The sequence below is a fragment of the Mixophyes fleayi genome, chromosome 4 (assembly GCF_038048845.1).
Source record: "Mixophyes fleayi isolate aMixFle1 chromosome 4, aMixFle1.hap1, whole genome shotgun sequence".
Classification (NCBI taxonomy): Eukaryota; Metazoa; Chordata; class Amphibia; order Anura; family Limnodynastidae; genus Mixophyes; species Mixophyes fleayi.
The window spans coordinates 213,020,521-213,037,477 of record NC_134405.1 but is presented as its reverse complement, the minus strand read 5'-3'; the positions used below and the strand labels follow the sequence as shown (position 1 = coordinate 213,037,477).

At 43.1% G+C, this 16,957-nt stretch overlaps 1 protein-coding gene across 1 annotated transcript in view; it reads right to left on the bottom strand.

Annotated features, from left to right (window-relative positions):
* Positions 1-16,957, bottom strand: part of STAB2 (stabilin 2) — a 144,751-nt gene that overhangs the window by 15,004 nt on the left and 112,790 nt on the right. Inside the window, exons 57-61 of the mRNA XM_075209291.1 lie at positions 13,610-13,714; positions 10,328-10,435; positions 8,452-8,645; positions 7,762-7,903; positions 424-557 (exon numbers count right to left, since the gene is read on the bottom strand). Coding sequence (XP_075065392.1) covers positions 424-557; positions 7,762-7,903; positions 8,452-8,645; positions 10,328-10,435; positions 13,610-13,714 — 683 coding nt within the window. The remainder of the gene's footprint in view (positions 1-423; positions 558-7,761; positions 7,904-8,451; positions 8,646-10,327; positions 10,436-13,609; positions 13,715-16,957) is intronic.

The following is a 16,957-nucleotide window of genomic DNA, read 5'->3' as shown; positions in this document are numbered from 1 at the left end:
TACCAGATTTGATATACCCAGGGGCATCGAGGAGGGGGGGGGGGTAGATATTAAGTAACGAGGCCTGTCTGGGGGCCGTGGGAGAGGCCACTAACCTGGTGTGGCTACGCGCCCCTTTGGCAGCTCTGGCAGTGTGAAATGAATCATCTATTTGCATGATAGTGGTATTAAGGTAAGTGCTTCACATTTGCCTAAGTGAAAATTTAAGGTCTATTTCTCTTTAAAAATATTGCACAATGGATGCTGCCGTAATGTATAGTAGATATACTACTGTGCATAATGTTAATTAACAACAAAACTAATAAATATATATATATATATATATATATATATATATATATATATATATATATATATATATAATAAGTGTAAAAAATATATTGACTTAAATAAATCATTCCCTAAATTCCATTAAACCATCACCTTTTGAGCATAAGATATTTGGTTATACGTGGCTAGAGTGGCATCCTCGGCCTGGCAAGCTTCCGAGGCTTCACTATAGTTGTATTTATACTGCCCTTTGTGAGAACGTAAATGAAACACTCCAACTTTTTGATCTGTGGGAATAAAAAAAACCAAAACATCTTTATAGAAATAGACAAACTTGGTAAGCAATTTACAGCCAATCAAGTATAAAAGTGCAGTCATCTGTACAATGTGTCTACATTCACATTCCCACATAAATTTGGGTGTATAGGATTATGAGAATGCTAGTAGGCCTGGCACAGTTTTTTGCACAATGAAGTTTACAATGATACTTTTAGGTGCCTTGGGCACAGTGAGACATAGAGGGAGGTTTGCTAAAATGTTTTCACGAAAACGACAGTTTTCATGCTATTTGATGTGCGGCTTACAAACTGCAATTTAGGCAAAACCACACATCAAATAAAACCACAAGGCCTCAAACTGCATTTGCGGTTTATGGGATACAAACCATCCGATTTATTAAGTGGCAGTATGCCAAACCAAATGGTAAATTGCTGATGATCATTTTTAAAAAAAGAAAAGTATGTGGTCGTGATAGGTGAGATAGCAAACGGCATGCTTTTTGAGCTATCTCATTTGCCAGAAAGGGTTAAAATAATATATAAAAAAAAAGAAAAGTGTCCGCACCTGTAACGATTGAACATGCACAGCGTTATGTAACCTGTTCTGTTTGCCCAGGGCCTGATCAACCACTAGGCTGACCAGGCTGCAGCCTGGGGCGCTGGGTCCCGGGGGGCACTGCCCTGTGGGTATTTTTTTAAAAAAAAAAAAAAAATTATTTTTTTTTTTTCTTCATTTTTTCGGGGTGGGGGAGGTCGCCGCGGGGGGGGGTCGCCGCGGGGGGGTGGAGGGCTCGACAATCAAAAGCAATGGTGATCAGTGGTTAGCAACACACAGCCAATCGCCAGGCTGCCTGTTGCTGTGCAGCAGACAGGAAGCAGGACGTCTTCACTTCCTATCTGCTGATCTGAGTAGAGGAGCGACGCTGGCACAACTACAGGTAATTAAAGGGGGGAACTGCCCTGCATATCTATAGGGGGGAGGGGGGAACTGCCCTGCATATCTATAGGGAGGGGGGGAACTGCCCTGCATATCTATAGGGATGGGGGGGGGAACTGCCCTGCATATCTATAGGGAGGGGGGGGGACTGCCCTGCATATCTATAGGGAGGGGGGGGAACTGCCCTGCATATCTATAGGGAAGGGGGGGGGAACTGCCCTGCATATCTATAGGGAGGGGGGGGGAACTGCCCTGCATATCTATAGGGAGGGGGAGGAACTGCCCTGCATATCTATAGGGAGGGGGGGGGAACTGCCCTGCATATCTATAGGGAGGGGGGGGAACTGCCCTGCATATCTATAGGGGGGGGGAACTGCCCTGCATATCTATAGGGAGGAGGGGAACTGCCTTGCATATCTATAAGGAGGGGGGGAACTGCCCTGCATATCTATAGGGAGGGGGAGAACTGCCCTGCATATCTATAGGGAGGGGTAACTGCCCTGCATATCTATAGGAAGGGGGGGGAACTACCCTGCATATCTATAGGGAGGAGGGGAACTGCCCTGCATATCTATAGGGGGGGGGGGGGAACTGCCCTGCATATCTATAGGGAGGAGGGGAACTGCCTTGCATATCTATAAGGAGGGGGGGAACTGCCCTGCATATCTATAGGGAGGGGGAGAACTGCCCTGCATATCTATAGGGAGGGGTAACTGCCCTGCATATCTATAGGAAGGGGGGGGAACTACCCTGCATATCTATAGGGAGGGGGGGAACTACACTGCATATCTATAGAGAGGGGGGGAACTACCCTGCTTATCTATAGGGAGGGGGGGACTACCCTGCATATCTATAGGGAAGGAGAGGGGGGACTGTCATGCATATGTATAGGGAGGGAGAGGGGGACTGTCATACAAATCTATAGAGTGGGAGGGGGGGCTGCCATGAAAATCTATAGGGAGGGAGAGAGGTTGACATGTATGAAAGAGGGCAGAGGAGGGGGGCTGATATATGTGACTGGGGGAGTTTTGATGTGACGGGGGGGGATAGCTAGCTAGCAGAGTGGAGGTAAGGAAAATAGCTGCAAGGGGGATGGATGCAGGGTGGGAGGTAAAGAAAATGGCTGCAGCAGGGGTTAAGGAAAATGGCTGTGGGGGGGTTGTGGTTAAGGAAAATGGCTGCAGGGGGTATTTAGAAAATACAGCAGCTTTGGGGGGCAGAATCTTATGATTGTGTGGTGGTCACATGGGTGGTCTCAGCAATCACTAGAATACTAAATATTAGTGAGATGGGGCTGGTAGAGGTTTGTATTTGATTGACAACAAATATTCAGATATTGCTTATATATGCCTGTCCAATGGGGTACTTTTAGCTGGCCATAATGGAGTGTTTTGTTTTAACTAAAGGGCCTAATCATTCAGGGTTTGCATTATAATACATTTTTGCATTTTCAAAACAGGACGCCAACTTTCCAGAAGCCAGCGAGAGGATAACAAAGTTGCAAGAGAGAAGAGCAAGAACAGGTAAGAGACAATGGCACAATCTGTCTAAATTTGAATGCTGGAGAATACACTTGAACATTCATATTCAGGAGTGTTCCTATATACCTATATATTCGGAGGAGGAGGGGGGGGGGGGGGCGCTGCGGCCGTATTAGCCTAGGGCGGCCAGAACCCTTAATCAGGCCCTGTGTTTGCCACTAAAACAGGGGGCCAAAAGCATTAGGATCCCTTAGCAGTACCAGGCTACAAAGACTGAGCTGTTTAATACTATTTTACAGGAATACATGTATGTGTCTCCTTCATACTTGCCCACTCTCCCGAAATGTCCGGGAGACTCCCGAATTCCGGGACTCTCCTGGACAAGTCCGGTGCAAGCATGTCTGGCACCCCACTGCGAAAAATAAGTTTGCGCCCTCCTCTTTTATAATATATTTGTTCATTCAATACTGCTTTTTCTTTTAAAACAAATCATATCATAAACTTAAACAGCAAACATAAATTTCTATATGAATGATATAAATTTAAAATATGTATTTGTTAGAATCGCAGCTTTTGATAAGCCTTTAGAATCGGACTAATAGAGGTCTACAACTATAGCAGCCACCTTTCCCATAGAACTTCATACGTTCACCGGTACTCTGATGCCCTTAGCCTCTATGATAGTAGAGGCTTATCAGGCAGGGCCTTTTTTCTCATTGGGCACAATGGGCAGGTGCCCGGGGGCCCTGCAGCCCAGGGGGGCCCCGTCGGAGGCAGCAAAAAAACCCCAAAAAAAACAAACAAAAAGAAACCTGCAAAAAAAGAAGTAAATACTTACCTTGCGGTCAGCTGGCGATCCGGCTCCCTCCCTGGTCTCCTCCTCCGTCGCGCTCGCAGTGCATGTCGGGCGTGACGTCATCACGCCCGCCCGACATCCATTGTGGAGCGCGACGGAGGAGGAGACCATGGAGGGAGCCGGATCGCCAGCTGACCGCAAGGTAAGTATTTTCTTCTTTTTTTTCAGGTTTTTTTTTTTTGCTGCCTCCGACGGGCCCCCCTGGGCTGCAGGGCCCATATATATATTATCTTTTTTTTTTGTATATATAGGGGCCCCGGTGCACTGCTGTGCCCGGGGGCCCAAGATGTTCTTAAGAGGGCCCTGTTATCAGGATAACCACAGCACAGGGTAGAGTAGCTGGAAGACTGGAGGCGGAGGCCAAAGCCAGGCCTGGGTCGTAGGTCTGTAGCCAGAAGAAGGGTCAGGAAACAGGCCAGAGGTCAGGGTTGGCAGCAGGTCAAAAATTCAAGCGAAGGTCAAGGTCACAGGCAAAGAAGCGAGATCCAATATCCAGTCAAAAGGTGAAGTCACAACAGAAAATAAATCAGGAATGTCAGGAGACAAGCAGGTCAGCAACACATGTGGGTTGTGAACGCTATAATCAGGAGGCTAAGTCCTCCCTGCCCTAAATATATGGAAGGGCCAATCAGAGAGAGGGAAGCTCAGCAGGAGAAATTCAGCCCCAGGAGGAATATAATTAATTTAATAAAGTTGTGCACGCACCCGGCTGCCCAGGTTGCGGCGGTGAAATGAAGAGCGACCCGGCCATTGCCATTTGACTGCCAGGACGAGAACCGGAAGTGATGTCCGACGCAGCCAGGGAGCAAGAGTGAGTCGTCATGGCTCGTGACAGTATTCTTTGTAATAAGATTTTACAGTATTTCGCAAACTAGTTTGGTTGTGCCCCCTCCTTCATCACACTTCTTGTTCCCTCCATCATACTATGCCCTATCAATCCTCACACTAGACCCCTCTTCAACATCACACCTTGCACCCTTATCACACTCATCACACTGTGCCCCTTCAACATCACGCTGTGTCCCCTTCAATGTCACATTGTGTACCCTTATGATCCCACTGTGCCCTTTCATCATCACACTGTACCCTTCAACATTACACCCTGCACCCTTTTCACACTCATCACACTGTGCCCCTTCAACATCACACTGTGCCATGGTGCCATGTTTATCACACTGCCCCATCATCATCACACTATGCACCCTTATCACACTGTGCCCCTTCATCATCACTGTCCTCCTCCTTCATTGTGCCCCTGCTTCACACTGTCCCCCCCTCCTTCTTCACCACATTGTGCGCCCTCCATTGCTGTCTCCTGCATCACATTGATGTCACCTTCACCACTGTTCCCCCCTCCTTCATCACCACTGTCCCCTCCTTCATCATATTGTGCTCCCTCCATTACACTCCTGTCACCTTCATCACCACTGTCCCCCCCTTCTTCATCACATTGTGCGCCCTCCATTACTGTCCCCTACATTACTTTGCTGTCACCTTCATCACCTCTGCCCCCTCCTTCATCACATTGTGCTTCCCCCATAGCTCTCCCCTGCATCACAATTCTGTCACTTTCATCACCACTGTCCCCTCCTCTTTCATCACATTGTGCGCCCTCCATTGCTGTCACCTTCATCACCACTGACCCCCCCCCACCTTTATCACATTGTGCTCCCTCCATAGCTATCCCCTAACCCCTCTGTTCTTTATTCTTTCTTTTTTTAAAAAATTTTCACATTTGTTTTGCTACATATGAATAGAGAACATTAGAGTTTTAGCCTCCTTTTAACATCAGTATAAATTAAATTTGAGTTGGCTGTGTCTCCAGCAACCCATAACTCCTGCGAAGATGCAGTGAACATCCTGATAAATCATATATTGGACCTGGGCTCTCTTACCTATCTATAACCTTATTTTCTCATTTTCCTCTTCTTCTGTCTTCTTCTCTTCAGTCTTATTCTTATTGTCTTCTTGTTCTCTCTGCGTCGCTCCTCACTGACAGTGCCGGGATGTGATGATGTCACGCCGACACTGTCAGTGAGAAGGGAGCAGAGGGGTTAGAGGGCCCGGGCACGGACATTTTTTTTCTCTATACTTTTTCTTTCTTTATGCCGGCGAACAAGCGGGGATGGAAGGGGGGGGGTGCCTCACAAGCATGGCACTCCCCCACCTTGCTTATCCTGCTTACCACGTTCCGTCGGCCCTGCATGGTAGCCCCCAACAGATGACCCTGGGTATCATCAACGTAAGCTTATATTTGTACATGTGAACACTTTTGTCACTAAAATTAATAAAAATATTTTAGATCCCATGAAGTGGAGAATAAAATCTAAGAGAGTGTGAGCAGGAAAACCCCCCACAAACATAAACATTATTACCAGCATAGGTGGGCCATACCTCTTCATGTACCTATTTTTGTAAGAAGTTTCAGGAGACATTTAGGGATAGAATTCTGTAGTACGTCTAATTGTGTGATAATAACAATAGTACTGTGTGGCTGCTTACTATCACAAATCAGGAATATTATGAGGGTCAATTTCAGTTATCGAAAACTTCAAAAACTACGGTTAAGATGCAATTACAATGATCAATGTTGTTATTTTAGATTACATTGCACAGAAATCAGTGTGTGTCTGTGAGATCATGTGTACCGTTGTGCAATTAGAACAAAGGTTCTGTAACCTGTAGCAACCATCAAATATAATCTGCGATTAGCCACCAGAATAAAAAAATATATATAAATGGTTACTCCGGGTTACAGCATCTTTGTGATATTAGCACCATGTTTTATGCAGAACTCTATACAGCACCATGTCACCCACATTGGTAGAAGAGTGAATTATTATTTTTAGAACTGTTTAATATGCTAAATTTTTTGTTTATTCCAATGCCCCTTCTGCTCTTTACTTACCTATCAATGACCTTCTTTTCTTCTCTTCCTCTTCTTCTCTTCATTCTTTTCTTCTTGTTTTCTCAGTGTGCTGCTCCTCTCTGCGCTGCATCCCAACACTGTCAGTGAGAAGGAGGCAGAGGGGATGGGGAGGAGGGGGCCAGGCGCCGCTGGAGTTTTTTCTATTTTTTTTTAGTTTGTGCCGGCGGACAAGCAGGGACGGCAGGCAGGGGGAGCACATCACAGGCATGGCGCCTCCCCACCTTGCTTACCACGTTTCACTGGCCCTGCTCCTGGACTCTCGGAAGAGCAGGCAATTCTCCCGCAACGGAGCCTCAATGACGCGATTTGCTGTCCCGCCCCCCCTTCTCATTAAAATGCCAATTTATTCGAGGGGGAGTGCCAAACGATGCGATTCGCTGCACCACGCACCCTCCCGTCATCCCGCCACACCCCCCTTGCAGGATCTCCCAGAGGCAAGCAACAGAAAGTTGGCAAGTATGGTCTCCTTGTCATAACATAAACTGGCCCAGTCCCTTCAGCATTGGACTCGGTCCTCTAGAGGGGAGCGTGAAACAAACATGATCTGGCCCCTAATTTGGAGAGTTCTAGTCCAAAGCTGGATAGCACTGGGCCCCTTCTGGTAAACAAGAATGGCCATGACTGTTATGGCATACTTACACTGCAGCTCTAAGCTGGTGGAGTCTCAACTTGTTCTAATGTCTAGTTACTCGTGGTTAATTTATGCCAAAATCAAAAAAGTTTTATGTAACAAAAGGGATGGTTTAAATAGTAGGAGGCTGTACTACTGATGTAGCTCTTGCACATCCCGAACAAAGCGCCTCTTCAAATTTAGTAAAAATAAATAAATACTATTTTTTGCTTTATGTAAGTCCTATGAGTGCTTCCAACTTTATTGGGATTTTGTGTAATACTTTCCTACCTTTCATGCACACTCATAACATACAACTACACAGGCATTCATTACATTACAATTTCACACTTTGCTGGTTATATTACAATATCTGCATTGTCACCTATTACACACTCACCTAGAAAGTGCAGATCAGCACACAGTGCATCTGCGTGGCAGCCTCCATTATTCTGCATGCATCGGTTAATGGGCAGTTTCTTAATTTCACAGTCGATGCCATCCCCAATATAGTGTTCAGTACATTCACATTTATGCTTCTCCTATAAAAATAGCAAATAAAATATTATGTAGGATTCTGACTATAATCAAAAGAAACCAACACATATGATGAAAATGAAATACTTATCCTGTACACATGGGTGACTGATAAGATAGGATGTCACCTCCTATAAGTAGTTATTCTGTGCACAGTACATAGGCAACATGTTTTTGAAGCAACTCTGATATAACGTTTAAATGAACTTATTACCACAGATTACATTATTGTGATTTAATTCCAGCTTAGTCAAAAGGCAAAAAGCAATGTGCGTGTTTTTATAGAATATGTTACAAGACATTCCATTGAAGTACAAGTAACTTACCCTCCCCATAGCCCTTATAAATCCTACATGTAGTTTAAGCAAATTCATTTTGTAGTAGCATTAGTACTAGATTTATAGTCACACAAAATCTGATTATTTTTTATATATTAGTGATAAATAGAAACTTAAGAGAGAAGAGATACAAACCATGGCACAGTCAACAGACAAAACAAAAAAAAGTCTAATCTTACTATATTTTAAATATAATAAGAAAATAATATACATACTGGTCCAGTCATAGTACAGGTGGCATGTTCGTTGCAACCTCCATTTAGTCCATCAACACATGGGTTAATGGGTGTACAGACTTTTCCATCTCCCATATATCCCTTTAGGCAGCTGCAAGTAGCTCTCACAACTCTTTGTGAACACTTTGCATTCTTGTCACATCCACCGTTATTTGTTAGGCAAAGATTCACCACTAGAGGAGAGGAAAATGTCACAGATCATTAAAGTGCACCCATCTGCAACACTCCGTGGAGTCATATTTTGCCATATTGTGAGCTAAACTAACATGTATGATAATGCAGCCTATAGATTCTCTAAGACAGGGGCCGGCAACCCGTGGCACATGGATCTGTTTGATATGACATGCTGGAGCTCCTTCACTAAAGTAGCCCAAGATTGCTGAAACGGGGCTCCCGTGTATGCACAGCAGTTCCTACCAAGTTCCGTTGTGGCACTGAAGATGTTTGTGCTGACTCTAGAGGTGAGTCTACATATGTTTCAAGTTGAACTGGGGGCACAATTATGTGGTATAATCATACTTGCCAACTCTCCCGGAATGTCCGGGAGACTCCCGAAATTCGGGTCGGTCTCCCCGCCCCCTCCCACCCTCTAGACACGCCCCTCTCCTGGATACAACTTGCCAAAAGTAGGCAAGTATGGGTATAATATGAATTGGTGGTCCTATTTGGGAGCATAACGTGAATTGAATGCACTATTGTGTGGCAGAATATGAACTTGGAGCACTATTGTTTGGCAGAACATGAATTGTGGACACTACTGTTTGGAATAATATGAACTGGGGGGTCCTGCTGTGGCATAATATGAATTGGGGCGCTACTATGTATGAATTAGGGCCAAAATGACGAATCTCATCTTGGCGTGCCCAATCCCAACCACTTCACCAGGAAGTGAGCAGGATGTGGGAGAATGGCTTGCTCTCCTGGGAGTAGCCTACCCGAAATTCGGGAGTATCCTGGAAATTCCGGGAGAGCGGGCAAGTATGCTGTTAAATGATAAAAAAAATGTCCCTGTGTTTCTCTTATGTGGTTAGTGACTCAAAAAAACAAGCAACTAGAAAGGAAATACAGCTTCATGTGCTCTATTTGCATAACATACACCAATGTAGTCTGTCTGCTTGAACACAGGGGGCTTATTACAAAGTCTATGGGGCTCAAAATTTTCTATATATTACATTGTTTCAATGTCCCTTTACACCAGCATGTCTGTGTTAAAGTGGATGTGTTTTAAGTTACATTTTATCCTCATGCAATAATTTTAGTGAGGATAAAAATATGTTGCAAATATATATTATATATACATATTATTAATATATTATATGTACTTCTGGATGTAAAGGAAAATCCATTTTTAATTTTTTTTATTTTTTTTATTTTTTTACTGAGAATTTTACACAAAAATGTTATAAAGATTAATTCTCACATTAACAAATCCTTTGTTACAATGTTTGAGGTGACAACATAATTTTCTGTACTAATGCATAGCTGCCTACATTTGGGACCTTCTCTCCTTGAGATCCAGGGGACAAATGCCAGGGGTGTGGCGATGTGATAAACGGCATCACTGTCCTGTCCCCAACTGTGCAATGCCGCAATTTGTGGCATCGTTCAGCAGTGGGAGTGGTCCTGATGAAGCAATTTGCAGCGAATTACGTCACCAAACCCCTGTCCAGCCACTTCACTAGGGATATGGGCCGAATCCGAGAAAGATGGGCTACTCCCCTCAGAATCCAGCCTGAAATTCAGGCGTGTCACTGACATTTCATGAGTGTAGGCAAGTGTGTACTTATGTTTACAGAATTTGAGGCTAGATGTTGAAGTAGAGTTGTAATCCAAAACAATAGAAGTAAACTATTACCTTTACATGTTATTCCATCGCCCTCAAAATACTTTTTACATTCACATGTATTATCTTTCTTGCACACAGCATTATTGGAGCATGGAGGTTTGCAGACGGGTGGCAACACTGTAATAAAATAATAGATGGCTGTCAGATTTTTTAGTATACGTCTGTAGAGGCGTAATTAGACATGTTGGTCCCCATATCAAGATTATGGGGGCCAACATGTACCAACCAAAGGTAAAGAAAATACATATACACATGGAGCTGTGACAACGTTGGCACTCTCAACTGTGGGCACTATAGCACCTGCATCCCATGCTTCTATGGTAGTTACGCCTTTGCATGGCTGCAGTCCTCAAAAATCCCACAAGACTCATGGGTAGAGGATACTTTGGTTTGGATACTTATTCAAATTGGTTCAACCCTTCAGACCACTAGATTAATATGCTATGGGGCTCCCACTCATATTACTACTAGCTTTCCTGGCCAGTAACACAATAAATTGTAAATATAAGCCTAATGTTGGACCTAATGGTATTACATGGACATTTTGGTAAACCACTGTCTAAAGCTGCCAACAAATTGGTTTCATAAAATTCATAAAAACGTGCACAATTTTCCACTGCTTTTAGACATGTCAAAAGAATGAAAATAACTCATGCATTAATAATTAATTTCTGATGTCTTAAATGTATCATCTCTCTCATATCAGGGTCAGTACCACATGACTGGTATAAAGCTGATGTGATACCAATATTTCTAAACTGACAAAATTCAGAGCCTGGCAGTGATAACATGTAATCAGTTATTGGTAAAATATTTGAAGCAATTGTAAGGCAAACTGTTCAGAAATATGTAATATTAGAGTATGCAATGAGCTGTGATAACAATTAAAAGGGATATAACTGGGGTAGTCAGAGATGGAAATTATTTACGAAGACTATTAGCCAGTTAATGGAATAGCAGCACTTGGTGTCAGGTAACTGCTACTAAGGCTAATACAATTGTTGGATCCTTAAACCAGGAGACAGATGCTTGCAATACAAACAATTGAACTACTTAAGTGTCATGAACCACGGCAGAACTTAGGGGCATATTTAATAAAGCACGATAGTGCTTTTAACGGGTCATTAAGGTCCCACAGTGTCCTCCGCAAATTTATTAAGGGTGCATCGCAGCAGATATCATGGATATCTGCTGCTTTGCACTCCTCTTCGTTTTTGGGAGCAGTCACCATTTAACAGAATGGTGACTGCTCCTGGCCGCAATCTAACAAGTCCCGAAAAAAACATTTTTTTTGGGAACTTGTCATGTTAATGTACGCCAGCTGCAGCTGGCGTACATCATCCGAATTGAGGAAATCTAATGCTGTCAGCTCTGCTCCGGAGAGCAGAGCTGGACAGCGCATGTGTGGAGGGATCACATGATCCCTCCCTGTCACTCACCGCTCTCTCTCTGCAACTATCGTTGCAGAGACTGAGAGGGGATCTGTGTGCGCATGTCCAGTTCTTGGAACTGGACATGCGCACTTGAAGAGTGAAGAGAAGACCCGAAGACAGCGCTTCCGAAGAGAGGGGTAAGTATGATTTTTTTTTTATCATTGAAACAGCAGTTTTTCGGAACTGCTGTTTCTGTGCAGGGCTGTACATAAATGTGAGAAGTAGTTCAATCCTTATCATTGCGATAAGGATTGAAAACTACTTTTCACTTTATGTGAATATTGATAAATGTGCCCCTTAGGATCCTCGGATCTGTCTAACTTAACACTACTCTACCCAAAGGCGTGGAGTCTAACGAGGCAGGTTGTCTTCGCCAGGGACCCCCGCAAGGAGGTATGGCCTTTGCGGCCTCTGTCTCGCAGGTCGTGTTCCTGTGAGAGGGTGTTAGACGAGACCTGTTAGGAGAATACAGGAATAGGAAATAGTCTGCAGAGAGATTCCACTGAACAGCAAACCGAGGAATCACTGGAACAGCGAACTGAGCACAGGAGGTGATAGCCTGCGGAGAGGTTATCACTAGGCAGCAAGCTGAACACGAGGAGGTGATAATATGCAGATGAATTCCACTGACAAGCGAACCGAGGAATCACTGTAGCAGAAAGCTGAGCACAGGCGGTGATAGCGTACAGAGAGGTTATCACTAGGTAGCAAGCTGAACATGAGGAGGTGATAATCTGCGGATGAGTTCCACTGAACAACAAACCGAGGAGTCACTGGAGCAGCAGGCTGAGCACAGTAGGCAATAGTCTGCAGAGAGGTTTCCACTGAGCAGCAAGCTGGACACTAGAGGGTAATAGTCTGCGGAGAGGTCCACTGGACAGCAAACTGGAATTATCAGCAGGTACTGCAGCAGGAGTGCAGTTAGCCACGTCTTAATCAAAGTTAGGAATAGATATAAAGAACAGGCACCTGACTGCAGGGTCAGATGCCTTAAATACCCAGTAGGTGGTGAGCATGAGCATCCAATAGTAGAGGGGGAGAGTTATAGAGCCATCACCGGACGCAGCACTCAGCGCTGGAGATGATACCTGCACGGAGCAGGTAAGTATGCCGGGACCCAACCGCCGGTCTAGCGCGTAGCAAAAAGTAACCTGTCAGAGTTTTGGGCAGGCTGCAAGATGGACATAACCAAACTTGCGAGGGTTTACAGGCTGGCAACCCTGTTAATGAAGGAAATTGAGTGGTTACATTATAAATCTAGATTAGACAAATAAGACTTGTTTACTTTGGAAAAAAGGTGCCATGATGATGAACTAAATAGTATATTAATATAATATAAGGTCACTACAAATATCTGTCTAATGAGGTGATAAAAGGGACTTTCATGGTAAGTACAGAAAGGGTAAGGGTAGTCAGACTATGGAACACTGAGATGCTTTGTCCTACCATATTTATTACTATGGGGTGTTTTTATGCATTACCATTTATGGGGCCACTTTGAGGATAAAGCTGCTTCACTGGGATTCTGTTTTGCCTTTATCTGCATCAAAATTGCTAGTCCATAAAAGAATAAGCTGTACATGATGCACTTTTGTTTTTTCCCCAACTTTGCTAATAGTAACTGTGCATGTAACCAGTGGTGCACGTGGGGTGCATACGGTGGTTTACCATGCTGCCACTACTTCAACTGCTTTGATTGTTAAACTCTTAAATTCCATTTACTTTCATGTTTCATACCACCATTTCTAAATTTCCATTTTGACCACTGCATATAACTATATAAAATCACACTCGGAGATAAATTACTATTAAACTTTGGTGCATAAAAAACATAAACAGTAAAATAGTCAAGAGAAACCTAGTTTTGTTTCACAGCGTTTTCCAGTCCATTCTTTCTGACAAGTACACTTCCCAGTTCCACTGATGCCCTCGTCACATTGTCCGTTTGACGTGCAATCACAGGCTGCAAGACATAAATCACACATTCAGTACAATACTATTCATGCTTTCTTTGTGTGTAACAAAAGCTAGTATGTTAACTGCTGTATTTTATTACCCTTCTTGAATATTTTGTTTTTACTATCATTATTATTATTTGTTTTTTATTTTTATTATACTTTTTTATTTGGAATGTAATAGGACTATAAGGACTATTACATTCAAGACTATTAACTTATGGTATAAATTTATATAAAGGAAATAGCGCATGGCGCTTATTTATATAATTGCCAATGCACTTATCTTTGATATTGTGTATATTTTGATATAGAAAATCTTTATTTCTGAAACCAGGGGAGAAAATTATTTTTTTCTGTTTTAACCTTGCTAGAGGAAATGCATTATTTCTGATGTATATATCTGATACAATAAGACTTTGTTTAGAAATTATTTTGTATATCTTGGTGTAAGGAAATGCTTTGTTTGGGGCTTGCAACTTTTCTTGGGGAATTCTTTTCTTTGGAGGAAATGTGTATTCTGCAACTGTTGGAAGAAAGCACCCATGCTAATTGGATGTTGTTTAGACCTTTTGATGTGAGTGTCCAATACCCCTTAAGGGAAAGGAAGGGGTAATTAAACTTGTCAGATGTCCACTGTAAGATGCAGGAAATCACAGCAAGGTTTTAGGATATCACAGATAAGCGTAAATATTGTTAGCTTTGCATTGCATGTAAATTCATGTTTGGATAAACAAATTGCATTCTGATTCTAAAAATAGCCTGTGAGGCTGTGTCTAAAAGTGTATAACAAGAGAGCCCTTGTAATCTGAAATCCAATATTCTGATGTTCCATCTGACCTGACCAATGATACCTTTAATTAGTGGAACTGTCCTTGTCAGGACACTTGGGTGAAATAAACATCACTTTTGCTTCAAGACCCTGCTTGACAATTTCTTCAATATTGCTGTAAACCTGTGACCTACAGATTAGGCCCTAAATCTAATCCGTCCTCCGGCTGTTTCTGAGGTTTAGACCCAGCTCTCCAGTACTACCTCTCTGTCGCTACCCAGCAGCTCTGGCCAGTGTGATAGGCCAGGGGGGATCCATCCACAGCACCCTGATCCATAGTAAGCGGTCAGGGGTACCAGCGACAGTTACGCAGAAGAAATGTGGTCCTGGGCGCCATAAAGGAGTCCAGTGGTGGCAGCAGGCTCCTCTTACTGCGCCAGGAGGGGCGTATTCGGAATAACGAAAGGGGACAGTGGCAAAGTAAGCCCAGTCAATTCCCAGCAACAACAGACAGGGTGGCATAGGTGGTCTTTCCTGTCATAGATAAGGTCTACAAAAATAAATCTTTCAGAGGAACTAAATAAACTGAATCTCAATGTATTTTTTGTGCTGAATTTGAGTATACATTTTTCCATCAGGCAGGTTTTTTTTGTGACATACGTTTAAAGTTTCACAAAAGTAGTAGTTACGTGTAAATAGGGCTGGATTAACAGAATGGAGGCCCCTGGGCTAATGGGGCCCCCATTCCCCCGTGAGGCCCCCCCCATTAGCAGCCTGGCCCCCCTGTTAGCCGACCACCCCCCCTCCCTCCCCCCCCTCCAAGCGCTTACCTTCTTCTCTCCTGTCACTGCAGTCCTCCTTCCGCGGCGCGCTGTAAGCTCCTTACTGAGGAGATCTCGTGACACTCTCGCGAGATCTCCTCAGTAAGGAGATTACTGAGTGCCGGAGAAGGAGGACTGCAGTGACAGAGCTCAGCATTGATCGGGCCGGGGGCGCCCCCGCCCCCGTCAATACCTCTGCTGAACTCTGTCAAGGGTCCCCTGGATGCCCGAGGCCCCTGGGCTGTAGCCCAGTTAGACCTCGGGTTAATCCGGCCCTGCATGTAAATGATAAATATACACCTCATTCTGGCTGACTTAAAGAGTTGTAGATGATGATTTTTGGTCATAATTTGCCTTTGGATGTCTCTTTTCATAGTCCAGCAATAGCCAGATAGCATACTAAGATTCCATTTGCCTTGGTACCTCTCTTCCATCATAGAAATCTACTGATGGAAACCCTCGCCATCCTAATCACTGACAGCCCTAACATTTTTTGGGAAGAAGTCTAGGTGGGAGCCCAAGAAGTGAAGTTTTAAAGACATGTTGTACCCCATAGCTTTGTATAAATTCACTAGATCGTTTACTATATCACGATAGTTTTCTGAGTTATTATTTCCAAGTAAACAAGAAAAGATATTTTTGAATGACAACCAGGCTGATTTTACCAGTGGACTTTACAGTTCCTGAAAATTTTCATCATCCATTTACTGATCTTATTTGTGGCCCTATAAAAATTCCTTCATTCAGTTTTGCATCACTTACTTTTGGAAATTTAGATTTCAAATGCATAAATACAGCAGATTTTTTATGAATTGCTTTTACAAATTTTTTTCATCAGTCCTAGTTTAATATGCAGTTGAGGTAAATACACTTTTCAGGATCCACTAAAGGAGTATTTAATAAAATTTTCTGCCCAGGAATAAGATTCACATTTAGGCCATTGTTTTCTAATGTAGTGAGACTTCCTATCCCTGCTGTCCCATTCATACAAGAAACAGCAGAATTTAGTGCACCTAAGTGGCAAAAAAAATCAATAAGAAATGACCTTCAAATCACCACAGATATTTGTTCTAATAGTAAATCAATATTTTCATATGTCTTTCATATTAGCGGCACGTGCTACATGTATTGATGGGAATTTATTGCCGTTATGGAGAAGCACAGCCTTCAAAATAACTTTGATGAGTCTATGAACAATCGCCACTCCTCTGGCCAGTGTTAATGTCCAAAAGCCTCCATATATTGTTTGTATCCCTCTGTCTGTCTGTGTATAACAGGCCATAAAGAACACCATAATATGAAAAAAGAAACGTAACTGCCACAAACACAATATGCCTGATGGAAAAATTCTAATTACATATTTGAATTCAGAAATTAAAACTGCACTAGAGTCAATATTCAGTTTTCTTGTGAAAAAAAAATCATGTTGACCAATTACACACACTTACATTGAATAACACGGTGTAATGCACACAAGTGTGCCTCAACTAGACATTGCACCTTTTTAGAAAAAAAAGAGTTACCTATTTCTGTTACTTTTCTATTAATAATATTGGGCCTGATTCATTAAGGATCTTAACTTGAGAAACTTCTTATTTCAGTCTCCTGGACAAAACCATGTAACAATGCAAGGGGTGCAAATTAGTATTCTGTTTTGC